Genomic DNA, 27,549 nt, shown 5'->3' on the forward strand with positions numbered 1-27,549 from the left:
TTCATACAGCGTGATGCATAAGAGTTGCAGGGTGAGAAAGGAAAATAGCCCACAGACAGAATTAAAAATCAAATCATTGCTAAGGTTGGTAAGTCTTATGAACATTTCACCAGACAGTCACAGTGCTGACAAATCCTATGATTAAACAGCATCTGGTGCATGTGGAGACTGATTCCAAATGAAATGTATTTTCAGGTGCTACCATTGTATCACTTTTAAAATCATTTGAAGATGTTCAAAACACACACACACACACACACACACACACACACCCTCTGTGCTTTGTGTATGCATCCTATCACCTTCCCATAAAGTTACAGTCAGTCAATAATTAATACATCTTTATCAGAATCACAAATACTTTATTGATCCCAGAGGGGAAACTCTTTTAAATGAATAAACCTTGATTTACTCAAGGTTATGCACCACATGAGTACAATATAATAATATTGTGAGTACAATATAAACTAAAATAGTTAAACCTAGAATCATCGATTTTTTTTTTTTGGTCACTTGGGGGGATTGCAACAAGCTGTAAACATCACCGACATAAGTGGCTATGGCCAACATGTTGGCAAGCAGTTGCCTATTTACACATCCAGCAGATACGGAGTGACATTAGCATTAATTTGGAGTTGTGTTTCTGTCTACCTGAGTCCTATATTCACTCTCCTTTAGCTCTGTTTTGGCCACTGCCAAATCCTGAGGGAAATATCTGGCTCTTTAGCTGCTAAATGCTCCATGATGTTCACCAGCTAGTCGCTAACTGTGTCTGTTGCCAGTTCGGTGCTGAGCAGGTAATTTACAGTGGGTTTACCAGAGCTTTTTCCACTGAAAACAGCTGTCTGTTACTGGAAAAGAGGTTGATGAGAGCGGAGAGAGTGAACCAAAGCAGTAGAGTTGCAGCCATAAAACCGAAACAACGACCTGAAAGAAGCTAAATTGCTCTGTCTGAGTCGGGGTCAGGTGATAATTCTCTGTGGGTTTCACCTCTACAAACCAGACCTTTCATAGTCATTTGATCTATTAATAATTCAAAAATATTGATTAGTGCAGCTTTAAAGTCTTAGGGGCCATAGAAATGTCCCCCTTAAAAGATAGTGCTCCACCTGTGGCCTCCTGGATTCATCCCACCTCCCTCCCCACTACTATTCTCAGTTCATTTGGGCTTTATTGGCATGGGAACCAGATGTTAACATTGCCAAACATGTGTAAAGTGAAAACAACACTACCAAGGCCATATTATACAAAGCGGATATTTGCTTCTACTTTTCTTGCAAAAGGCTGACTTTTAACATCCAGGCACGGCCCATGTGAATTTCCTGTTTTGAAGAGAACCAAGCACTGAACTGCAAATTCATCAAAATCCCAGGACAATGACTCAGTAGCTTGAAATGAGCCGACTTGTGGCTGCCTGGGGGCACACTGTGATTTGGTCTCAGTTTCTCTCCGGAGCGGCTTCGTCGCCTTTTTTTTTTTTTTTTTTTTTTTTTTTTTTTTTTTATCGCGCAGTGTACCTTTAAAAGGTTGAACTCGCCGGTGAACGGTCTGCGAAGACTGGATTGTTTTCCCACTCGGCTCAGCTGTGCGTATCTTCCATCAGTGACATGGCATAGAGGCGGTGTGCTGTCAACAGCATCCTGCAGCACCATGGACGCTCTCCCACAGCCGAAGCGGAGCGGAGCCTTCGCCGCGCTGGACACCATGATGCCCGTTTGGATATTACTGAGCGCGGTGTCGGGACTGAAGGCGGAGGACGACGGAATGGAAGAACTTACCACCGAGAAGGAGGCTGAGGAAAGTCACCGACAGGACAGCGTTAATTTGCTTACATTCATTTTACTGCTGACCTTAACGATTCTCACCATATGGCTCTTCAAGCACAGACGGGTCCGTTTCCTTCACGAAACCGGACTGGCAATGATTTACGGTGAGGTTTATAGGATTATATGTTGAATACACACACACATACACATACACACAATACGCACACACTCTCTCTCTCCGTCACAACTACCACCACCTTCCCGCAGGCTTTGCATGATTCAGTCTCCCTAGTGGTTGTGCGGCGGACGCATGGAGGCGATGAGATGATAAACCTGAAGATACTGAGATGATTTAAGTCTGAGCAAATGCACTGACGCGCCTCCGCATTCCCACCAGCTCACATTGCTCCTAATTGTCTGGGCCAGTGCTAATTTCTAGAAGGTGCTGTCGGCTGCTCAGCCTCGTCTAACTCTCCACTAGGCTGCTGCATGTGCAGCGTCATCCCTGACTGACTGGGAATCAGCACCCTGACGTATATAAAGGCACTTATACAATGCCTATGGTGTAATAAATTAGATGTTAGTGACCTTGATGTTTACTAGGCCAGTATTGTTTTTTTTTGTTTTTTTTTCCCTCATGTGTGACCACGTAGCATCTTTCAAGCTGAACAGGGCAATGAGGGACAGAGAAAGAAAAAGATATAAAATGTGTGTTTTTGGTACTCCCACTTCACATTAATTGGCTGTTCAAAGTGCAGTCAATACAAGAGTCCTGTATAGGTAACCAACATACTCATGCATCTTAAAATCAGCTCGGATCTGGATGTTTTTCTGTGCCACTTTTTATTCCTACAGGGACATCCACATAAGCACAGAATATTCACTGACTAGGCTAAAATGCTACATAGCCAAAGCCGTAGCAGCAGAAGAGTGGCAGAGACATTTCAAAGAAGAAACTCTTAAGTTAACAAAAACCAAAGTCTGTCTTTATCATCTGGCTACATGATCATATATCATGGACATGAGTCAGTGACCACAACCACTGTGTGTGCCTCCGGGTTATGGTGAACTGAACTATTTCAGTAATAATGTCTCAGACCACATCTGTATTTAGTTTTTCTTCATGGCGTGTCAGAATGATCCCAGTCAGTCAGTGCTACAAATGTCACTTATTAACCAGAGATCACATAAAAAAGACAGACTTTGATTTTTATGCTTCAAAAGTAAACTGTTCTTTGGCGTTTCTCCAGTTAAGCTGCCATTGTAGTTTCATGTTCCAGCTTCACAAAAATGGGCCACGTCCTGGTAGTAGGTCAAAAACAGAAACTGACAGTAATGTTACAGCAGAGATGTACTATTTCCACGTAATTTGACTTCAGGTGTGATGCTTATGTGCACATACCTTATGTGTTATATGCATTAATAAACATGTGGAATCTTATCTCTGTCAAGTTGTTAAAACCCCATGCTTTGATTTTGGTGTGACTTTGTGTTTTCTGTTGGTATATTCAGCTGCTTATTGCAGCATGCTAATCAAAACAAATCAGTGATGTGGAATACCTTAATAAAAGTTTTTGGTGTCAGTTTAAAGGAAGAACATGATGTGTTGCAGGACTGACATCTTATCAAATGCGGATTTTCCTTTTATGGTACTTCATGGTCCAAAAACATGGAACTTCCCACCAGCTGGAAAGAACCTAAAGTTTGTGAACTGTTATTCGAGTATGTTTTGCAAGAAATTGAGAGGTTTAATTCTCAACGATTGTTCAAAGTCAACCCTGTTGGCAAACTGTCACCATTTGTGCCTGTGTGTGTGTGTGTGTGTGATTAGGCCAAAGCCAGAGTGTGATGTATGCGGTTAACCCTCTGATAGGAAGTGTGAGTTCAGTGCTGGCAGCTTTGCTTTGCCATGTCTCCTGCAGATAACTGCTGTCTGATCAGAGGATTTATGGTCTCTAACTGCCTTCCTCATTCCTTTCTTCCTGGCTTTAGCTCGCCCCACAAGCTTCTGCTTACCATCTCCCCATTTTTCATCCTTTTCTCTGCTGCTCTCTGTGTGTCACTGCCTCATCCTGGGGGCTTGTAAAGCAGAAGCACCTGGAAAATTATCTAGCACTGAGCAATTGACTGGATGAGTTTGATTTTTGGTGGCATTTATTTTTGGGTTATTGTAGATTCTTTGCCCCACATTCACAAGTGGATTAATTGAAAAAGCTATGCCCATCAAGAAATGTCTAAAGCTTTGTATTTCACCAGCATCGTTTTGTCTTACTGTCATGGTTTTCTCCTCTGATTTCCTCAGGATTGCTGGTCGGTGTGATTCTGCGGTACGGCATCCCTGCCACCAGCTACCACAACAAGACACCGCCGAGCTGCTTGCTGAAGGAAGGACCTGTCAGCACCCTGCTGCTTAATGTCAGCGGCAAGTTCTTTGAGTACACCCTCAAAGGGGAGATCAACTCCAGAGAGATTCACAATGTGGAGCAGAATGATATGCTGCGCAAGGTAACAGTCAGAAAAAAAATATTCTTCAGTTCTGCATTTGCCAGATTGACCTTGTTATCTCTTTTTAATTTATTATCTTTTTCCAGGTGACATTTGACCCTGAAGTATTCTTCAACATATTGCTGCCTCCAATAATTTTCCATGCTGGGTACAGTCTAAAGAAGGTGAGGTGTTACATGTAAAATTCAGCATTTGTGACTGTTCATATGTGCTGCCACAAACTGCTGTCTCATTGTACAGATGGTTAGCTAAGAAAAACCCTCACTGGCTAGACTGAGAGCGTTCAGTGTTTTCTGAACATAAGTGGCCCTTTTGAGGGGAAGTCCAGAGCAGATGTCTTTCGCTTCCTCTCTGCCGCTTTATGCTGGCAAAGACAAACGGCTGATGCTGACAATGTGAGTTGTTTCTGCTTTTGACTGTTGTAGAGTAACAGATTTGTTTCATTTGGGGAATTCTTGGGGTGGCTCTATGCTTTTTATTATTAATCCATCACCATATTTACCAGTATGACAATTTCAACTACAGCTTTTTATGTATGAGAATTGTGGGCGGTAGAGCTCCAGCATAGGTGTTTTAGGTGCTTTTGTCTCGACCTTGAAATAATGGAGAGTGAAATGTGTTTAAACAGCTGGTGACATCTGATCTATGTTCTTATTGTGAGGGCGCACCTCAGCCTTATCCAGTTATACAGTGATAGATAATATCAAGTCAGATGAATGAGAGGAAATATCCTTGTGTTTTGCTGCTGTGCAGAGCATCTTATAAGGATCTGACCATGGGTTATAGTGAAGTGGTTGAGTTTTAATTCAGTTTTTAGCCATGTACAGACATTCATGGTCCCAAGAGGATAATGATTTTGGTGATCCCCTGACTTTTCATTTAACGCCATCATCAGGTCCAAATTTTAATTTTTCCAGTTCACCCCAAAATCAAAAGTACACATTTTTTCCTCTTACCTGTATTGCTATTTATCCATCTAGATTGTTTTGGCGTGAGTTGCCGAGTTCTGGAGATATTGGCCGTAGAGATGTCTGCCTTTCTTGAATATCTGTTTTTGCAGGTTGTGGATACAGTGACCTCCTTCAGGCAAATCAGAATTAAACAGGGAATGAACCCCTGGTTTAATTACAAAATCTTAGAGATGATAAAAATACGGGATTCGGCCTTGGCTAGGTTCAAACAATCTCAGGATCAAACTGACTTTGAGGGTTTTAAGAAATACAGGAATTTGACACAGGAAATGAGCAGGAAAGCCAAACGGTATTATTATTTAGAAACAATCAAGGATAACAGCAGTAACCCTCAAGACTATGGAAAGTACGCAAAGATTTAGGGTGTGGGGATGAATCTAATAGCAGGGTCAATGAGGCTTACATAGAACTTAATAGTGACAGTGGTATTGAGTCTGACAAAAGAAAAGTTCTTAGGATTTTTAATAACTTTTTCACCTCTGTGGCAAACAAACTTGTTTCCAAATCGCCAAATAAGACAGGGGAGTACGGGGATGACTTTGTCTTCAAATACTATAGTCAATTAGGCGTCAAGGCTGGTTCCTTCTTCCTTTATGAGATTTAAGTTGAAAAGGTGGCCAAGATGCTGGGAGAACTTAAAACTAAGGCCACTGGACCTGATGGCGTAGGTGTGAGATTCCTAAGAGATGTATCTGACATAATTGCTCCATACATAACTCATGTCATCAATCTCTCTCGGGATCAAGTACCCACAAACTTTAAACACGCAAAAGTCACTCCAATCTACAAAAAGGGGAGTAAATTTGACCTAATTACAGGCTCTTCTCAATTTTAAGTGTAATATCCAAGGTTTTTGAGAAAATTGTACATGACCAAATTTACGAACACATATGCAACCATGATCTACTTTATGAGTTCTATTTTTAGGAAATCTTGTTCCACAGATAATTGTCTTTTATATCAGGAGGGACATAGATGGCAATTTGTGCGGTCTAGTCCTTTTGGACTTGCAAAAGGCTTTCGACACAGTTAATCATAGGATTCTCCTAACTAAGTTAAAGGCCTTTGGTATGGACGGCAAAGCTCTAAGCTGGATGGCTTCTTATTTGTCAGGGACCAGCAGGTTGTGGTTGGAGGGCAGTTGTCAGAGGCCATGCCAGTCACCTGTGAGGTGCCCCAGGGCAGCGTGCTGGGTCCTCTGCTCTTTTAACTCTGTATAAATGACATGAAAGCAACTCGCACTAGTACTTTATTTTTATATGCAGACAACTCAGCCATACTTGTAACTCATAAAGATAAAGTACAAATACAGGAAATACTAGTTGATGAGCTAGGGAGACTAAAGACGTGGCTATCAGACAGACACAGTCCTCTGTCAGCTACCTGGGTTGCATCCTTAATGGGAACTTAGGGGGAGTTTCCGTGGCCTTGAAGGTTTTGGGCAAGGTAAATGCCAGAACTAGATACCTAGTCAGGGCTAGATTACTGGAGAGGGATAGACTACTAAAACTGTTGGCCTCCTGCTTAGTCCAGTGTCACTTGGACAATGCCGTTAGCTCATGGTACAGGGGCCTTAACAAAGGCTTGAAACAGAAACTTTAAGTAGCACAAAACTTGTGAGAGTAGTACTAGGGCTAGATCATGGGAGTCATGTGGGCAGGTCTCAGTTCTTTCAGCTCCAATGGCTTCCAGTTGAGGATAGAGCGCATCAGATACAACTTAATATGGTCCATAGGCTCTTAGGCCCCTAGTTACCTCGACAATTACTTAAAGAAGTTAGACGAAGTCCATAATCACAATACCAGAGCTAGGGTAGCCAACCTGTACCTTATTTTTATAGATTTAAAACCATGACGGGTAAGGTCTCGTTCATCTATGCCGTATCTGTGCTGCGGAGTGGAATAAACTGCCTCCTGTAATCAAGGAGGTGCAGAACCCACAAGCCTTTAAGAAAAAGGTCAAACAGATGCTGCTAGATAGCAAATAATAATAATAATTATCTCCAAAAAAGGACATTTTAATACACTGTAACTGGGTTTAAAAAAAAAACACACACACACACACACACACAAACACACACATAATTTCCTTTATTGGCATATTTAATTGTAAGTGGATTGTTGTTCTTTGATGTGATCGCGTGTCTTCCTCTTTGGACGTTGAACGGCTCCATGTTGTTGTGGAGAGGACAGTCTGATGGAACATCAGGCACCACGATGGAAATAATGATCAAAGTATTTTTTCTTCCTTTTCTGTTTTATTTCACAAAAATCACTCCTGACAGTCACTAAGGAAAAGGCACATTTCCTTGAGAAATCTGAATCAGCATTTTTGTTTCTTAGATACTGACTGCACAGAGAGTTGGGTGGGAGCTCAGCTATGGAAGTGATCTGGAGAGGCGTTTGTGTTGTGCTGCTTGTTTGTTTTACATCTCTGTTTGTGTTTCTAGTCCTGTTTGACAGGGAGTTACTTGCCCACAGGTGGCCTCTGTTAAATCCCTCAGTGTTAAAAGACATTTGTTTTGTAAAAGGAAACTAAAATATGTTCAGTGTGAGCATGCACAGTTTCTGAGAATGGAACAACAATGCTAACCTTGTACTGTACATAAAGTGTGTTTTCTTTTCCTTTCCTTGTCTTATTCTCCTTTTTTCTTCTCCAGAGACACTTCTTCAGGAATCTGGGCTCCATCATAACCTATGCGTTTCTTGGCACTGCCATCTCATGTTTTGTTATTGGGTGAGTGTCCACCTTCTGTTTATGAAATGTCAATTTAAATTCAGGAACTTTATGATCAAATCCTGCTGTTGTTGTGAGCCTGGGTTACCTGCAGTTTGATCAGAACATATTGTGCCTTTTTGATCTCCTCTCCCCTGGACGTCCATCTACAGCAATCTGATGTACGGTGTGGTCAAACTGATGCAAGTGGTCGGACAGCTAACTGACAAGTTCTACTACACTGACTGCCTTTTCTTTGGTGCCATTATCTCTGCCACAGACCCAGGTGCGGCACATACTACACATGCTGACTATTAGCCAGGGTTATGTGATGCAGTTTATGGCATATATATATATATATATATATATATATATATATATATATATATATATAAATATATATATATATATATATATATATATATATATATATATATATATATATATATATATATAAAAAAATTAGCTGCTGTTTGAATGTTTTTATTCTCTCTTTATCTCTGTGTGTAGTGACGGTGTTGGCCATCTTTAATGAGCTCCACGCAGATGGGGATCTCTACGCTCTGCTGTTTGGAGAAAGTGTTATGAATGACGCTGTGGCCATTGTGCTTTCCTCGTAAGTCACATTTCTGCCTTATCAAACCTACATATGCAAAACCAGGTAAAGCTCTCTCTCTTTTTGGTTTTTACCCTCTTGTTAAATTCAACACTGAAGTGTGAGACGGAGCAGCACTGACAGACAGCACTCTGCCTCCCTCTACTGGAAGATTACAAATCACCTACTACAAGAGATTTCTTATGACCAATGATTGTATTTCATTTTGGTAGATATGTAAACAAATCAAATCACGGACACAGAGATTATTTTCCAAAAAGAGACAAAATGAGATGTGTCCTCAGTTATAAGGAGGTGAATCAATTCAAAACATCATTGGAAAATTGGTAAATTTATGACAAATACTGAAAATCCCTGCCACACCGTGGGTTTTTTTTTTTTTTTTTTGCATTTCAGGTCTATTGTGGCCTATCAGCCCAGTGGAGCAAACACACACATGTTTGATGCTGCAGCCTTTTTCAAGTCAGTGGGGGTTTTCCTGGGGATTTTCAGCGGCTCCTTTGTGATGGGTGCTGCCACAGGAGTTGTCACCGCTCTCATATCCTTTCTTTAATACCTACTTTGAAATTAAAATACAAATATGAATCTAATTTCTGGTTTGATTCAAGTTTCTTGGGACAGTAGGTGTGCTTATAGTTGTGATTAGTTAAGATCCAAAACAGTGTTGTCTTTAACTCGACCCCCCCACGTCACCAAGTTCACCAAGCTGCACTGTTTCCCGCTACTGGAGACGGCCCTCTTCTTCCTCATGTCCTGGAGCACCTTCCTGCTAGCCGAAGCCTGCGGGTTCACAGGTGAGCTGTATCAGGGTACAGTGGTGGTTGCAGGGAAGCAGGCACTAGGTAGCTGTGGTTCAGGAAGCTAAAAGAATCCTGCATATTCAGCATCTGTCGGACTTCTGACTTAAATTAATCAGATATTGTCTGTGAAGATTCTCAGTCATCCAGGTCTAAAAATGCTAAGTCGAAACAACTCGACTTGCTTTAGATTCTTGAAAGTCTTCAATCTAAAGCGAGTCCGGTTGCTTTTGACTTACGTAGCACTTCTAGATTTCAGATGCAAAAAACCAATCAATTTATTTCACATCCAAAAGGTGACAAAATGCAAAAAGATTTTTAAAAAGTGAATGTTTCGGTATTGCATTATGTTCTCACACTTTGTCATCTCTTGGATTTGTAATAAATTGAGCCTTTTTTGCATCTAAAGAGCCTTTTCTAATGATTTGTTAGTGTGTGGTCCTTTTTCTTCTCTGTGACAGAACATTAAAGGGGTACGCCAGTGATTTACTATTGCATTCTAGTTTTGTCCTTAGTCTGGGTCAAGCTCCAAAAACCCTGGAGCCTACATTTCCCACAATGCAACTCAATTGCATCATTAGACTTTCCCTGCCTGTTAAATACCCTCATCTTTAAAACTCCACACCCCAATATATGACACAGGTTTTCTGAGTAGTTCTTCTCATGACCAGTAAACTTGTGTAAAAAAAATTGGTGCAGCGCCAGTTTAAAAAGAAAATGTGGTCTTTCAAAAGAACCGTTAGTCGTTAAATATTTTTAAAAGGTTTTTCCAGATAACTTTGCGATCGTTCACAACTGCATTTTATCTAGATGGAGCCTTTTAATTCCAAACTCACTCATGTTGTTGGTTATGCTAAATAACGTAATCATGAGCAGTTTAAACTAAGTGCTGGTAAACCATCCTCAGGGAACTGTATCGGTCTGTTATACAAATGAAATGTGACAGGGACTTAGATACAGATTACACAGCAGATGTGCAGCCGATGAAATGAACAGGCGATATAATACACAGTAGCAAAGCAATAAGAGGGCTGAAAAGCTCATCTTTGGTTCTGATGTTTCTAAATAGATGAATTGCCAATTGCATATCCAAATTATACAGCCCACCCTGTGCAATGCACTCTGTCTGAGTGAGTGAGTCACTGCATTAAATCTAAATCCTAAATGTTTGTATGTGTGCGTTGTCCTACAGGCGTCGTGGCCGTGCTGTTCTGTGGCATCACGCAGGCTCACTACACCTACAACAACCTCTCTGAAGAGTCCACAAAACGCACCAAGCAGGTAGCATCTGACCACTTCCTGCCCCATTTATTTTGAAGCGTTTTGAACCCCCTGATGGTATGAACAGGGTGCTTGGTGCCAGATGGCTCAATGATCCGCCTGCTGTGACCTTAATCGGGGTTGTCTGAGGACATCCCTCCTGACGCGGCTGTTTAGTTTCCCCGAGGGGGTTCAGTCTTGAAGACAGGGTACAGATTAGCACGTAGACAACGCGCAGTGTGACACATTGTGGATCAGTATCCTGGCAGGCTCTTGTTATTCAGTTTCAAAGAAAGCTACACATGCATATTACAATGGCAAGTACTTCACCTAGATTAAAACAGACATGGTTTAAATTCTTCTTCTTGTTCTTAATGTGCTTGCTTTCATTTTCATGTGTCTCTATGTCAGAGTGTCTGCTCTTGTCCTGTGCCTGCCGCTCAGATCGACATAGATGCAGTCAGCTCTGTAATCATCATGGCAGCCTGGGAGAGAAAGGAAAAAACAAGTCCTTTTCTGTATTCTGAGGGAATAGATGTCGCGCATAGCTCAGAAAACCAGGCAGAGGGCTTTTTTTTAAGCAGTGCAGTGTGGCAAAGCTTCTGTGAACCTGAACATTATATTTCTGTGTATTCATACATTTCTAAATTGAATTCATGATGAATGTTATATTTTCCATGCAGCTCTTTGAGGTCCTGCACTTCCTGGCTGAGAATTTCATCTTCTCCTACATGGGTTTGGCTCTGTTCACCTTCCAGAATCACATTTTCAGCCCCATTTTCATCATAGGGGCTTTTGTATCCTTTTGGGCCACAACAAGCATGCATTTTAATGTTTCCATTTGGGATTATCCCTCTCGCAGAATAAAAATTTTTCTACAGCTGTAGAATTAGGTCATAGTTATGGCTATCCTCCCTTTTGCGGAGGATTTTTGTGCTATTTAAATCCAAAAAGACAATCAGATCATTCTAAGAAAGATTTTCCTGCTCCACTATGAAGTTCACTTGTAGTACTTTAGTCAGGATACCCCGCTCCCTGAATCTCTCCAGCATTAATTAAATCGTTCAGTCAAAGACTTCTTAACCTGCCTGTCAGATTGCCATATTCATCGGAAGAGCTTTCAACATTTACCCGCTCTCCTTCCTCCTGAACCTCGGCAGAAGGCACAAGATCAAGGGAAACTTCCAGCATATGATGATGTTTGCAGGTATGGAAAAGCCACTTTGATTTTTTTTTTTCCCTCGTCATGTCAGGCTAAATGTGATTTTACGGCTGCAACTAATGATTATTTTCATTGCTTGATTTGTCTGACTAACAGTCTAAAAGCTTAATATAATCAATTTACTGTCATATATAACAAAGAAAAATAGCAAATTGTCACAACTGAGACGCCGGAACCAGAGAATGTTTGGCATTTTTGCTTGAAAAATGACTTAAACAATTATTCGATTTTCAAAGTAGTTGCAGATAAAATTTCCGTTGATCGGCTTATTGATTGATTGACTAATCGTTGCAGCTCTAATGTGATTGGATGATTTTTGGATGTGACCCTCTGCAGGTCTGCGTGGGGCGATGGCGTTCGCCTTGGCCATCCGGGACACGGCCACCTACGCCCGCCAGATGATGTTCACCACCACGCTGCTCATTGTCTTCTTCACTGTCTGGGTGTTTGGTGGAGGGACGACACCCATGCTATCCTGGCTACACATCAGGTGACATAACAATTTTGTGCCGTAGAAGAAAATCTGCCCTTGCTTTTCAGCATCTCCTCCGCATTTGGATAAGTCTTCACAACTAAAACGTTTCCTATTGTGAAAGAAAAGGGACCCAAAAATCTAAATATATACCCATAGTTTTTTGTTACTTGTAAATGAAAAATGTGTTCTGTTGCATATACATGATCATATCTTCATTTAAAGCCACGCCTAGGTCTTTTCCCCAAATTTTAAACAAAGAGGCAAACAAAGATTGCAACATTTAGACAGAACCTTTAGACCGGAACTCTGTGGCCAGTCAATATGCAAGAAAAACTAATCTTAGACACATACTGCCCTACAAAGGCAAAACACAAAAACTACATATTTGGTCAAAATTGGACTTCTTGACATGTGTTTTAATACACAGAAAATGATTATGCCATGGAAATGTAACATTTCTGTGAAAACAGCATACAGTTGCAGTAACTACAAAAAAAGAGCTAAAAACCAAGCCAAACTGCACTCTGGCTTGGTAACGTTGAAATGTGGCCTCTAGAAGCTGCCATCGCACTTACTACATTCTGCCACAGAAAGATGAGACAGCTAAAGCAAGAGACGTGAAAGCTAGCTGGTGAGATAACCACACGCTAGCCTTAGCTAAAGCTAAAACAAAATTTACTTATTGATTTTTCCCTAGCTTTTGTTTGTAAATGAAAAATATCAATTTTGATGAAATTACATCTTGGTAATTAAGTTAGTTCCATATAACAAAATGAGGCAGTATCTAAATCCAATCATAAGAGAAAACAGCTAATCTCATGCTAAAGCTAATGTTAACTAGCTTAGCGATAGCGGAGTAGCAGTAATCAACATCTCAACTTTTGATGGAATGAATTCCTTTTGTTTTAGTTAAGTTACCTTTAAATCACATATCTAAATGTATTAAATTGTAAATTAATTTATTATGTTGATTTCAGTGTAAATATTAATAGCAGAAGGACAGACACACACCTAGCAAAACAGAGATACATTTAATTCCTATATGCTATGGACTGTAAAAAAAAATCTAAATAAAGTTTATTTTCTTAAACAAACTAGTTGACATGGACAAGAAAGCTGAACAAACACATTTTGTCTGTAGATACTGCCCCTCACATTCTGTGAATATTAGACAAAGGTACAGTGCAGTATCTGCATTATATATTTTCTTAATCTTATATATGTAATTCCTCTCCAGCTGATGTTACTGAATTGATCTTGTGCTGCCTGGTGGTATTGTCCAGGAGATGGGGCCAGTGTTATCCACTGCTGCTGACTTTCCCTCTCCCATGTTCTTCCATCCAGAGCTTTTTTTTTCAGATTGAACACTTGAACGCTAAATCAAGATCATTCCCGAGCCAGAGTTGATGCTGAATCTACAGTTGAAATAGCTGTTTATCACCAAGCTGCCACACCACCAGCTGTCCCAGCTTAAGATGTTAGTGGTAGGACTGGTGCTTTAGGGCTGTGCTTGCATGGCTATCTGTCTGTCAGCCTCACATACAGTATTTTTGTGTGACCATGATGCACTGGGGGCTTTTATTTGTCATGACAAAGCGGATTATGGGCTGGTGATGTGTGTGACAGCAGCAGAGGCAGCCTGAGTGAACAGGCTCTGTTTAATATGAGTAATGCCTCCTCGGACCGAACAGGAACTATTGTGGTTTGTGGAGGTTTAGAGTGTTGCCAAAATCTCCCTCATGAACTCATCGCCATGGTAACCGGGACATGTGGCGCATGGCAGGCAGATATCAGCTGTGCTCAGTGATCATCCTCTGTATATGTGCATAAATTGACACATTTTTACTCTTTATGAGGGACACTTTCGAAGCCCTGAGGAGTAGTCAGACATCACATTACACAGGGCCCCTGTATTTAATACTAAAGATTAAATTTGCAAGGTGTGATTTGCTATTTTTATGACACAATCCTCTAGCTGGGGAGTCAAAAAGAAACAGTTCTGGTGTGGCACTGAGGTTGATGAGCAGGATGTGATGGAGGACTGGTGCTCGGATAGCAAACGTCTGGTGTGAGAGGAGACGCTGCTGGTTTCTTGTTATTGGGTTTTGATGGATGGTTTGTAAGCAGGCATGCGTGCAGCTTGTCGCCGAGCCCCGGCAGTGCAGCCATCAAGAGAGAAAGAGATCTCCGTGTGCTCATGCTCAGGGAAAAACTACCAATCTGTCAACTCCAATGCAGAAAATTTTAGGTGCATTTGTAGTATCTATAGTAATGTTTGCTGAGTTTATTTCAATTTTAAGTTTTTTGATATAATGAGCATTTTGAGGAAAAATTGCTTTAGTAGCTCAGTTTGGATTTTGGTAGAACTTTACAGTATAAACTAGAAAAGGCTACATTTTCTGAAGAAAACTGTGCATGCAACTGAAAATTAGCAGTTGAAACATTTGAAATAGCTGAAATACTAAAAGAAGTTGAAGTGGCTTACAAAATACAATTAGTGAAAGAAGTTGGCATGGCAGTTAAAATGGAAGTGTTGAAAGACTGAAGGAAGCTGAAGTGGCTCACAAAATACAATTTGTGAAAGAAGTTGGAATAGCTGTTAAAATGGAGGTACTAAAAGGAGTTGAAGTTTCAATTTAAATGTAAGCACTGAATGAAGGTGAAGTAAGTGAAAGTGCTGAAAGGACTTGATAATTCACTTTAAGATGAATTGAAAGGAAGTCTTACCTGACGTGTAATCACTGCAGCAGATGAACTCTCATAAACAATAAGAGCTGAAAGCAGTTGAATCATCAGTTGAAGAGTCCTAGTTATTTCATCCTGAACATCTGCTGAGCCTCTGTGCCAGCTCTGAGGAAAACAGAGGATCATATTTGGCAAAGATTGTTGCCAATTACAGTTTTTACAACAGTGAGTGGTCCGTGTTATCTGCTTAAAGTCTTATGTCTTTATGTCTAGTCCTCCATTAAACTAAAACATCCTCAAAATAATATGGGTGACATGCTTTAATCTAATGTGTGAAAATATAGAAACTTTGTCATTGTCATACATGAGAGTACTTTGATTCTTGCGAAATAACATAATCTGGTTGGTTGGTTTTGGAGCAGTGAGAGTAGAGAGCACAGTTTATTGACAGTTATATTGATCACTGAGATAGCATTGACTTGGAAAGTTGGTTCAGTGTAAAAAACAAAAATAGCTTTGACGTAGTAAGCTACTTTTGCCAAACATGTTCTTGGTGGGGGGGTGTAACTGGTGTTTGGAAAGTGTGTGGTTTCTTCAGATAGGAGTCTTTCTTTTCACTGTTTACTTCTGTTTTTCTGATGAAGGGGAACATTGGGTACCTATATAAAGCCACAGGAAAACATTGAGAACATATGAAATATTTTTCAGAGACTTGAAAATAGATTTGATTCTTGAGAAGCAATATATTAGGAAAGCAGGTTTGAGAACCACCAGCCCAGCTCTGGTGTAGGTGCTGCTGCTTGAGGAGTTACTGTAGCTTGATCAAGTGCTTTATTCAAGGTTTTCTCTGGGTGATGTGAAAACCTGAGTGTGTTTCTTTGTTGTGTCTCTGTGGACTGTCCACCAAATTTTCACATGGCAGTGCAAAGAACAAACCACACACTACGTTCCTTAGAAGCAGCTCGACAGACATGTGTGAACTGATCTGAAAAGTATGTGCAAAAGTGGAAGATAAGAAAGAAACTGAGAGCTGTGTCATGATGGTTCCTCCATTTTTACCCTGTTCAGGATTGCATGTGTTCCCTAGAGGACAGAAAAACCCCAAATTGCTTGTGAGGAATATTTGGTAGATATAGGGAGAGAAGGGAATGTTTTCAGGATTAGGATTACGGGTTAGTGGGTGAACTGAAGTCAGTGGAACATTCTGTTATGTAAGAATGCGTGTGCATGTGAACAACATGTAACGGGTCTATACTGTTATCAGAGGAAACATGTGCTGGGCTGTGCTTCTCTCTTTTGGGGCCGCCAGCAGTTGTGTCTTAATCTCAAGTCCATTCCTCTCAGATCCTTCCTGATGCAGCACCAGCAGGCTTTGTACCGCTTTGTTTTTGCAGGTTCTTTGACCTCTGTGCATCTTCCAGCCCCAGAAGATCCTCTCTCTCTCTGTGTGTGTGTGTGTGTGTGTGTGTGTGTGTGTGTGTAGTTGAAAGAGGAGAAAGTCCTAAAAGGCAGTCGGATACCCCGTGGCCTGCTCCTTCTAAAGCTGCTACGGTGGAAAACAGAAAGAAAAATGCTGTTACTCATTCACAAAGAAGGGATATTTCCTCTAATGGCTGTCATGGAAAAATCTAAAGACAACTGTACACATTAGTTTCACCTCCTACTGTGCAGCATCAGTGTAAGTTTTAGATGTAACCATGAAAGGCTACACATCGGTGCCTTGGCCTCTGTCCACAAGGATTAGACTCAACTGCTCCAGAGCTTATGTGAATTAAAAGTGACCCTTTAAAATCTGCTTGTATTCAGTTTAATCCTTCTCTGCTGGTAAAAGACACCAGGGGGAAATTATTTATGTCTAGCCACGAGGACTGAAAATATGTGCTGCAGTAACTTCAAAGGGATTGTTTGAATGCAAATCAGATTTGGATTTCCTAAAATGTCAGAGTTAGATGCGAAGATTGATACCACTCTCAGTATGAATAAGCAGCTTTACCAAAATGTCAAACTATTACTAATAAACAGTTATTTTAGTCTTATTGTTATATTTCTGTTGTGCAATGTTTCTCTTGTGACTTGGAGGGGATTTTCCCTATCGGTGAAAAATATTAACTATCCCTCATCTCATCTCTCCCTCATTTGCTTTACACTGAATTATACAAACGGTGTGATGTCTTTCAGCTTCTCACTGTTGTTCTGTGTCTGTATTGGGTTGAGTTATATTTTTCAGCCACTAAAAGGGTTTAGCAATCAGCACTTGTGATGTGTGGGCTTTCAAAGCAACACCTGACACAAAGAGGACAAATCTGCATTCTGCAGGTGCAGTAGTCACAAAAAGATACAAGATTATTTCTGTGTCAAAGTGAACAGCTTACAAAATCACGTCAAACCACATTGTGAAAGAAGAGCAGCAGTCACAAGTAGGGAAATTACAGACATACAGTATAAGGGGCTGACAAAAAACTGCTGACTGGCATCTAATCATGAGCCACATTTGTAACAATGTTTTGAGTAATTTAGTTATTTCTGAGTTAAATTGCATTTTCATGAGTTGTTAATATTTTCTTTCAACTTTCTTCCTGTGTTTCAGGGTTGGTGTGGACCCAGATCAAGACCAGCAGCCCTGTGGAGACAGCTTCCAGGTCTTACAGGGGGTGAGGATACCACTCAGAACTCTAGTCTTCTCTAGAGAGAAGAGTTGGTTTGAACGGGGCGTCAAGGAAGCCATTTTTGTGAAAAAAAGAGAACCCCTCTTTGAACAGAAATGGTGGTCTGAGATTTAATCTGCCCAAAGTCTATCAGAGTGTATTAACACCTTGGTCACGCCTATCACATGCTAATCAGGTACTTAACAGTGATGAAGTAGATGCAGCCAGAAAACAATAGGCCTGATTACTGATTACTGGGCCATCTTGGAAACTATTAGGTCAGTTTCAGGTGAAACTAGCTATTAACAGATACTCAGGCAGATTCCTTCCTGAGGGCAGGGCTTATGTAACTCAGAGTAGCTTAAATTTCCAGTTCCCGTCCAATTTTTTCACAATTGAGAATGACTTCCGAATGGGAGCCGAAACGTCTTGATTCTGAAAACAGTGTCCAGATGACTACGACTGAAACCTTTTGTACGACCACTCAGAACTCGTTTATTATTATATAGTCGATGCTGCGCTCACCTCTGAAACGGTTCTACTTCTGCAATTTTATGTTGCAGCAGAGCACAGTCAGCAAGTCTGAAGACATGCAAACAATTTCGTTTGTCAAGAGAAATGGAGGTGACTTTGCTGAACTAGACAGCGGAAGCAGAATAGCACCATTAGTTGTGGTGTGCCATATATTTACTTAACTCACTTTTCAGTCATTTTTCACTTATGATGATGAATCTTGTCTACTCTGTTAAGATGCGCCCACTGTGATGCTGTAGAGGAGCAGAAGTCACCATGGAGCTAGAATGTGTTGTTAGTAGTTACACTGATCAGTTTGTCACTGCAAAAACCTAACCAAACATGCACACAATGTCCCTTTCAGTCTAACTGCATTCACTCATAATGCCTTACAGAATAACAATGGTGGATCCAGGTCTTTTTACAGATTTTAGCAAATCTTGAATACGAGAATATGATTTTTCTATGTGTTTCTCCAGGATGGCACCCAGGCTGAAGGACAAAGTAAAACCAAACAGGAGAGTGCGTGGCTCTTCAGACTGTGGTACACCTTTGACCACAAGTATCCTTTCGGTGCCCTGCTTTACAGAACCAAAGAAAATATGTTTCATTTGCTTTTAGGCCACAAGGTAATTAATTGTTTGAACTAGCTATTGGTGGTAATATCAGTTCTCACATCCAGTCAGGATGATTGTCTAGGGCCTATTTTCCCTTTTGTACACTGTATAAGCCATCAAAGTCACAATCACAATGGGTGTCTTTATTGGATTCTCCTGGGCTATGGGATCAAAATAACACACATGAATCCATAAAATGTTTGCTGTCCCTGCTGAGACTAGCTGCAAAAACAGACATGTTTAGCAGCTTATCCTCCCATTTCCTCCCTCCTTCCCTCGCTGCTGAACAATTGCATCACCGGGTGGCTAATTTCGTAGCTGCTTTTGAGCGGAGCAGCTGTGTTTTACAGTGGAGACTTTCTCCCTGGCGACACACGCTAGACCCAGCTGAAGCAAGCAGAATGGATTTCTCTCTCAGTCCCAGCACTGCAGAGGCTGAGGTAAACATACATGACGCAGGGCTTTGGTGCTGGGAGTTTAGTGACTTTATTTCTGGATAGCGGCCTGTGCAGTGGACAAATGTGTTTGATTTCTGTTCTAACATGCATGTCGTGACAGGGAGCAGTCTGCCTCTCTCCCCAAAGGCAGTGGTTACCTGACCAGCTGAACAGGGCATTGGGTTTTCCCAGAGTGCAATACAGCCTGACTAATTACAAAAAAGAGGCAGAGGAGCCCACTGGTTCACTCTCTGCTGCACTGCTGCCAAGCATCACAAAATGACTTTGCCGTCAGCCGCTGACAGAATCCCATACAGATCTTAACTGTATCCTGCTGGCAGACCATCGTCAACATTATTAAGCCATAAATCATCATTTGATTGAATGTATTTATGGTGAGTTACTTACTGCAGGAAGAGAACTTCTTGAAGGAAGTGGCTGACCACAAGGTCTGTTTTTATAAATGTAGGCGGCTTGTTTAAACTGTTTTAAACAAGCTAATGCCTTTTTAATAAAGCTTATAAATGTCAAACTATGAATGATGCCATATTAGAAAGTGGTACAGATTAGGATATTAACTATCCTCCATTCACCCAGCCTTTGCTCACTGATAATAATTGTTGAGCTCTTTGTGTCATTTTCCTTAATAACTGCCCAGTTACCTTAAGCCCATTCTGACACACAGCGGCCCGCCTCTCACCTCCACTCTGCCTGCCTACTGTGGGCCGCTGGCGAGCTGTCTGACCAGCCCCCAGGCATACGAGGTGAGTGTCCACACGCGCTAAAAAGCAGTCTGCACATGGCAAATACACAGTGACACTCCTGCGTGACCAGTGATCTGTGAAAAATGCAATGTCCACTCTGTAACAGTAGAGAATCTTTCGCTGCATGTTGTGCAGAGGATTTAAAGGAATAGGTGAACATTTTGGGGAAATACACCTATTCGCTTTCTTACTGAGAGTTAGATGAGGAGGTTGATACCACTCTCATGTCTGTACAGTAAACATGAATCAGCAGCCGGTTAGCTTAGCACAAAGACTGGGGGGAAACAGCTAGCCAGTAAAACTTTTCCTTTAAAGAGCCAGTGAAATGACAAATACATTCTCCATGTTCTAATCCTGCGTCCCTGTGTTGATTATTCATTTATCTCTGTTACATGCTAAATATGTGCCAGAAAATGTATCAAAATCCCTCTTTGTCCTCTTCCTGTAAAAATATTTTAATGACTCATCTTGAATTCAGGGGCAGTTACATACATTTATCCAGTCGAATGTGATTTGGGGTAACTAGCTAACCCCACCCGTCATATAAACCACACTACCGTTAGCTAGTGGTTAGTTAGCGGTTAACTAGCAGAGCAATATCATAGTAGAAGCTGTGTGTATAGTTTTCAGCTGGCAAAAACTTTGTTTACATTTCCAAAGACTGTTTTTAAAGTCTAGTTTATTCTTATTATTTATTCTTCTTTAAGAGTATGAGACATTTTTCTACAGGCAATGATATTTAAAAATACGTTTTAACTGTGGAAAATATGTTTTGGTGCTGCTAAAGTAAAAAAACTTGATTTTAGATATTTTTCATATTAGCTATAACCAAAGCATTCTGTAAATCACTGAAAGGTGGTAGTTTTCCTGCCCTTTGTTCCGACCTGAGCCTGGTGCCTCAGGAAGGCTCTCTGTGAATACTGAAGGTTTTTATCTCAGGAGAATTGTAATAATATTTATAATATTATAAAGAGTAACATTAATTCTGTTATGAATTGGCGCTGTATAAATAAAATTGAATTGAATTAATATCGTGAAAGTATCTGCCAGTAAACACAGAAAGCACAGAGGCCTTCGGCAAGAGAGAGAATAAGCAGTCAAGAAGGCTTTTTGCATTCAAGGGGCACAAAAGACCCTTTTCAGCGCCACTTCAATGACGATCACTGTTCTGAAAGACACTACGCTCCAATATTTTAAACACAGAAACACCCATTGACGGGACGGTCCCACTTGGATCCACCGCAAATTCTCCTTTTATATTTCATGTGCTTTTGGCTATTATACTCACCTTTCTCAGTAACCCAAAGAGCATGTCACTGTCTGGTTACAAAATCTAAACTGCATTTCTTTACTGCATAGTAGAGCAGGGGGTCCTCCCCCAGAAAGGATCCCCAGAATTTGACATATACTGCATATTCAAAGACTTCGGCGGGATCTTGAAAAAGAGCTAAATCTTGTCTGCTTCACCCAAAAAAAATGAAGGGGCATACATTCCCATAAAATGACTACATCCACAATGCGAATTAGTTTAGAGAACATAGATAATAAAGCCACAGATTAAAGGAACCTGCCACCATAGCTGTATTTTCAAACACAATGCGTAGGAAGCACCATGAATACAGATGCTCCATTGCCAATAAAAGCTCAGACTGTTCATTGTCTGATTGTTCGCTCAGTTCTGTCTTGAGCTCTGCATCCATAAATGTTTTCCTCTCCTGGTTTGTTGCTGTTGGTACCAGTTTAGGGCTGCCTGCCAGGCGAGCCATGAATTTAGGTGGTTGTTTATATAATCAGGACCGTCCAGGGCTCTGTGTTGCCAAGTGGGGAGAGACGGGATTAAATAAAGCTCCTTGCCTGGTTCCACTTTGGTTATGGATATTATGAAATGGGGAGGGAATAAAGTGCTCCACAAACAGAAGAATGTTGGTTCCCATTGACCTCAATTTGTATAACATTTAAAATACGGTTGTAGAATATACTTTTCAGGCTAGATAGCTTCAAAACGACACATTTCACATTTAACTGTTTAAATTGTGTACTATAAATCAAAGGCCCCAAGGCTTTGAAACGACTGCCTAAAGGAATCAGACTCACCAAATTATTTTTGAGGGATAAGGCTGGCAATAGTCTCTATTTTCTTATTGTCTACAAATCCCATGGAAAGACAAAACCAACAATGCATTAGTCCGTCTCACAATACTTCCAGTCGACTGTCTGTCCCCAAGCCCCTATGCGGACAGACAGTCCCCAGTATGTTTATTTTCACTTCTTCATATAACAATTGTGTAACTATTTTCATTAGAAAGTATCCATTCCCTTTTTAACTACATAAAATGCCTGATGGACTTTTTTCCCCCCATTTCCCCACCCAGATAATTGTTGGAGAGAAGGGGTTATGTAATTTCTTTTTTTTTTTATCCCTTCATCTGAGTAATCCCCATTGACCCGATGTTAACTCATTCTGTTCTCCCCGGGGACATGGGCGGACTATTGATTGTCAGCCAGTCAATGAGAGCTCTGAGAACCTCGTGCTACAGTTTTAGAGCTATCCATTACTGTGTGCTTTTAAATTGGGTGTCTAACCTCTCTAACAATTCATATCCATTTCACTTCTGTCCGTACATATACTAGTTCACTGTAGGGTTTGTTGCTTTAACACAGTTGCTGCAATACAGGCCACTAAGTGAAAGTCTCCTCCCTTCCCTTCTGTAAATCCATAGTGTCCCTTATGAGCCTTTGCACTGTTAAATGTCAGTCTGTTCACCTGTTCACACCACATGTACCCACATCTGTGTTCTACATCTGTGTGTGTGTGTGTGTGTGTGTGTGTGTGTCCGTGTTCTCCATCCCTCCCCTCATGTTCCACTGTGGATGTGTTTTCAGAACCACGAGCAGCTGAGGGACCACGACTCCGACCTCATCCGTAGCGAAGGCGACCTGACCTTCATGTTCGGTGACACTGCCATCACAGCCAACGGGGCGTCCGGGGGTGGGGGGGACGCAGCCGGAGGGTCGGGCTGGAGCGCGAATGGCAAAAGGAGCGGCAGCACCTCAGAGGAGGCTCTGGAGCGTGAGCTGGACTCCCGCGAGCAGGAGCTGCTGAGCCGCGGCACGCGCCTAGTTTTTCCCATCGAGGATCACATCTGACCCTCCCTTCCTTCCCTGCCTGCACCGTCAAACCACCCTGACCCGACCCCCAGACCGCCCCGCCCTCAGCTCTCTCCACATCCTTTGAGCAGAGCACCCAGTCCTTCAGAGATAAGAAGAGTGGAGATATGGGAGTAGACAAGAGGGGAGGGTTCAGGGCGACTCTGCGCTCCCTCCAGGCCCGGGAGCAGAGCTCAAGGAGCATTTCATCCTCATTACAGAGCTGAATTTTATTCTCCAGGAGACGCGTCCTCTAGCGCGTCAGGAGATGAACTCTCCATGTTATACTGTGATTCATGTTATACTGTGAGTAAGTTTTTTGCTTCCTCTGCATAAACAGAAGGGAAACCTTTTATGCAGGATATGAGGACAGAAAAAAAAAATCCTCATGTGAGATTAAGTCTGCACTTTTGAACATGTGACACTGAGTGGAGAAGAAGTAGAGGAATGAAAAATTGCCTGGCAGCCCTTTCTGTCCTCATGTGATCTGACCACTTTATCTTCACAGCATATCAGTGAGCACTGACAAAACGTCACACCGAATCTAGATGCTGAAATGAGGCTACACTAACCAAACTTTAATAGTTTACAGATGAAACAGGAGTTCTCTGGTAAATGTCAATCATTCATCTGAAGCTGCTAATAGACCGGTGTTTGCATGGATGCCCTTTGTTTCATACAAAAGCATCAGTGTGGAGGAGACTGTGGCATGTGAGGACAACAGAGACGGACAGTGAATGTGTTTCCCTCTCAGCCACCCACAGCCTGTCATGGGTGAAGTTCGGGGTGAAGAATCTGAGCGTGTAAATAGCTACAATGCAGAGCTTTGTTCCTCTTAAGTGAGACTGCTTCTTTCAATGCATTACATTTCCCATTACAAATAGCACCTGCGTATCTGGTCTGGGTCTTTGTCTGTGTACTGGGCTGGTTTTCACAATAACGTGAATAAGGAACGGAAGCGTTTTTGATGCTAATTATATTGAGATATATGACATAATGCTGATTTCCCAAAACAAGAGCAATTTCAACACTATAAATAGTATAATAGTGTAATTCTTTTGTATAATATATTGTCTACTGATTTAAAAAATATTTCAAATTATCAGATGCATCCATTTATGTTGGGCTGCAACTAACTAATTATTTTCAATATCGATTCATCTGCGGATGTTTTTCTCGATTCATTTATTAGTCGTTTAGTCTAGAAAATGTCAGAGCCCAAGGTGATGTTTGTTTAAATTGCTTGTTTTGGCCGATCAATAATCTAAAAATATTCAGTTAACTTGTCACATTGGAGAAGCCGGAACCAGTGAACGTTTGACATTTTGGCACATTTTTTGTCAAGACTAATCGATTACTTGATTGTTTCAGCTCTACATCTAAGCGACATTTAGTAAGTTGTATGGTGACGTGTGCTTGGGTTGCGTCCATGAAGGGGCAGATCTTCAATATCTACCATTTAATAAGATTTATCTGACAACTTGAAACCTAAGTGATCCTCATTTTCAGACAAGTGAAACTTAGAATCCCAAATAAAGAAGAGCAGCCACTGAGACTAAACACTGACCACCGGAGATTAATAAAGAAAGTGCTTGCACAGAACTTCACCGAGCAGTACTCACCCTTTACCTGCATCAACAGTGTTTCTACCCTTAAACAATAGTGTCTGTGGGCTGTTTGTCCCATATATTAACCTCAAATGCCTGTTGAAAGTGTTGGCACTTCAACAGACCGATGAGGTGAGTTGGTCTCATAAGTCACAGATACTCAGGTAATTTCTGGGATATTTTGTAAATCTGGTTTCTCACCTGTTGGTCCTAAACCATAGTTCCTGGCTTCACTGTAATATTTATTAACAGACATAAATTCCTAATATGTGTTGTCCTATTCTTTTTTTTGAGGCCTTGAGTTTGAGTTCACATTTGTCAGCATTGTCTTCATTTTGCAAAAAAACAAACAAAAAAAACCCCTCATATCAATAGACTGATTTTGTACTGTAGAACATCACGCAATGCTTTTGAACCGTCTTTTCGGATATGATTATGTTAAAGCTATAGTTGGACATTTTGGCTGTAGCTTCATATCTACCGTACAGACATGAGAGCGGTATCGGTCTTCTCATCCAACGCTCTGCCAGAAAGGTAATAAGCTTACTTCCCAAAATGTTGAACTACTGCTTTAAACTCATTGTGCAGCTCACACACTTACACATTTATTTGTCAGTCACTGCACATTAATAATGGCAATCTAGAGACTTCCCAGAACTTTGATTACAAGAAACCCGAACACCCTTTTTTCTGAAAATGCAATCCACCGATAAATAATAATAAATGGGAACGCATGTAGTTCTCTTTAGCGGTCTTAACATTAAAATGATGTGGATGCAGTTTCTGTTTTGGTACCAAATGAATGCACGGTGTCTCAACATTAGATTGATTCTCGTGTTCACAGCAGGTGTGACATCATTTCACCCGTGGCCCAGTTCTACACAGAGCAGTTTTAAATGAGATACGACTCGATCTCCAACATGCCAATCCTCGATACGAGACAATGATGTTGAGCTTCCGAATTTCACTCGCTGCGTTAGTCTCTGCTGGCTGCCATTTTCCACAACAGACTCCTGAACCTTATTGTTTTCCTACAGGTTGATTTGCATCACTCCACGTGAACTATAGAAATGTTTAATTATTTATACTGCATCAATTACTCTTTGGTGACCTTCTAACCACATTTCCTGACTGTTTGTTAGTGAACCTTTGGGAATTCTTCTTACGCAGTATGATTATGAGGGGAAGTATTTGGTCATTTGCATAAACCCCCCCCCCTCAAGATGTTATATTTAGCTCTCTTCCAATAAATGTAAATAGTAGCATATTAACTGGCATACTTTTTAGGGCTTACAGAGCTGTACCCAGGCCCTTCAGGCTGGTGGAGCAGCTGCTTGAACCAACAACTCGCTCTCGGAGTAGGAGGAGGTTTTTCCACGGCCCCGCCACGTTTTGTGCTCCCTTTATGTCAAGACATCTGAACCACTCCGCGTTTTAAAATTCACCACACAGCACGTGTCGCCTTTTTGTTTTCTCCTTTCGACTGCACACAGTGGCTGCTGCATTTATGTATGAGTACACAAGGGCAGGTGTGAAAGCCACGATTGTTTAAGTTGAATCTGAGGCTTTCACATGCGTTTTATGGCTCACTGAGGACCGCCAAGAGGAAATGAATCTAGTTATGTAAGCGGTTTCTAAGCTGTATGCACTGTGGGTCATTTAAATTCTAGCTGATGTGAGAAGTAATGTGAAGCTGTGCTCTCTGTCTTAACATTTCCTTTCACAGTCTGATGATAGCGAAGCTTGTCTGTATCGAGGGCATTACAATATTCACTTATTCACCATTTTGTCTGAACAAACCAGTCCAGGCTTGGACAGTACTTCTTCTGTGGTATGGAGAGGTTACACAGCCTCAAGATGCACCTTCTACATACAGTATAACTTACAGGAGATATCATTGTGCAAAACAGACAAAACTGTGTTTTTGATCATATCTGTCGAGAATGTCCCCATAATTCCTGCTGTATCGACTAACATTAGTGCAGAAAAAGACAGAACAAGAACTCGCATTTGTCGACATGTCCAGGACAAACTGACCTGAGAGTTTTTCTTTGAGACGTGGGAGCACTTTATGGACAGCAAAACATCATGGCCGACTTAACTGATGGCTCCAGGCAAATGAATGAGCAGAGTTTGGCACTTTGCCTCAAGCAGAGGACACTCGCGGGACCATTATATAACCTTCATGTGCACTCTATCTCCAGACTTTTGTGCTGTCAGTTGTCTTGCCGGCTATATTTACATGCTCTCTGTACCTGAGAAATATGAGATGTAGCTCAATTGTCAATATGTGCACCTGTTGTTTCTAGATGCAACTGGCTGCCTGGTTCTACCTACCATGGTTTGCATGTCAACATGTTAATAAAAATTGTCAAATTATGAGCCACCCAGTTGTGTTAATTTTGGCCTCAGAAGCCGTCCACGGATGTCTGCATTCTTTGGGGTCGACTGAAATACACTAGTTAGATTGCAATCGCACTCACATTGACTTGCACGCTTCTTCCGTGCCTTTTTTTTTTGTTTACTGTAACTCAAAAACTGTTTACGTTACACATATCGATCATACATCACCACGTGCCTAACTTAATGCTTAAAACCTAAGTTATATATTGCATTAAAATCCATGGAGGGACATTCAGGGTCACTGTATTTATAAATTGGTACCTGTATACAGTGCAAACTCCATTCAAATGTCAAAATACTCAATATAACTGTACATAATTTCATTATGATGAATGAGTTGCATTTAAGTATGTGGAGGTGGAGTAATTATGATTTACATAATACATTATAATCAATGGAGGCCC

The 27,549-nt window shown here is 41.1% G+C and overlaps 1 protein-coding gene across 2 annotated transcripts; it reads left to right on the forward strand.

The window, feature by feature from the left end:
* The first annotated feature begins 735 nt into the window (after positions 1-735).
* Positions 736-27,128, forward strand: slc9a7 (solute carrier family 9 member 7). Of its 2 annotated transcripts, none has more exons than XM_044198627.1 (16): positions 736-1,930; positions 4,069-4,271; positions 4,358-4,435; positions 7,902-7,978; positions 8,131-8,243; positions 8,468-8,573; positions 8,970-9,111; positions 9,262-9,367; positions 10,563-10,651; positions 11,314-11,427; positions 11,726-11,837; positions 12,189-12,342; positions 17,600-17,663; positions 18,650-18,732; positions 19,883-19,988; positions 22,709-22,855. In XM_044198627.1, the coding sequence occupies exons 1-16, from the start codon at positions 1,651-1,653 to the stop codon at positions 22,718-22,720; spliced, it is 1,839 nt and encodes a 612-aa protein (XP_044054562.1). In that variant the 5' UTR covers positions 736-1,650; the 3' UTR covers positions 22,721-22,855. The 2 variants fall into 2 exon arrangements, with proteins under 2 accessions (XP_044054562.1, XP_044054561.1); XM_044198626.1 differs by lacking the exon at positions 22,709-22,855 and adding an exon at positions 22,872-27,128 and having other exon boundaries at positions 741-1,930.
* The last annotated feature ends 421 nt before the right edge of the window (positions 27,129-27,549 follow it).

This window comes from Siniperca chuatsi, linkage group LG6, assembly GCF_020085105.1.
Source record: "Siniperca chuatsi isolate FFG_IHB_CAS linkage group LG6, ASM2008510v1, whole genome shotgun sequence".
Lineage (NCBI taxonomy): Eukaryota > Metazoa > Chordata > Actinopteri > Centrarchiformes > Sinipercidae > Siniperca > Siniperca chuatsi.

What these genes read in the sequence shown, in the direction of transcription:
- slc9a7 (XM_044198626.1), top strand. Translation starts at nt 1,651, where the DNA reads ATGGACGCTCTCCCACAGCCGAAGCGGAGCGGAGCCTTCGCCGCGCTG. An exon ending in GTGGCCATTGTGCTTTCCTC is followed by an intron (nt 8,574 to 8,969) that starts GTAAGTCACATT and finishes TTTGCATTTCAG; the next exon opens with GTCTATTGTGGCCTATCAGC. An exon ending in TGGTACACCTTTGACCACAA is followed by an intron (nt 18,733 to 19,882) that starts GTATCCTTTCGG and finishes ATAACTGCCCAG; the next exon opens with TTACCTTAAGCCCATTCTGA.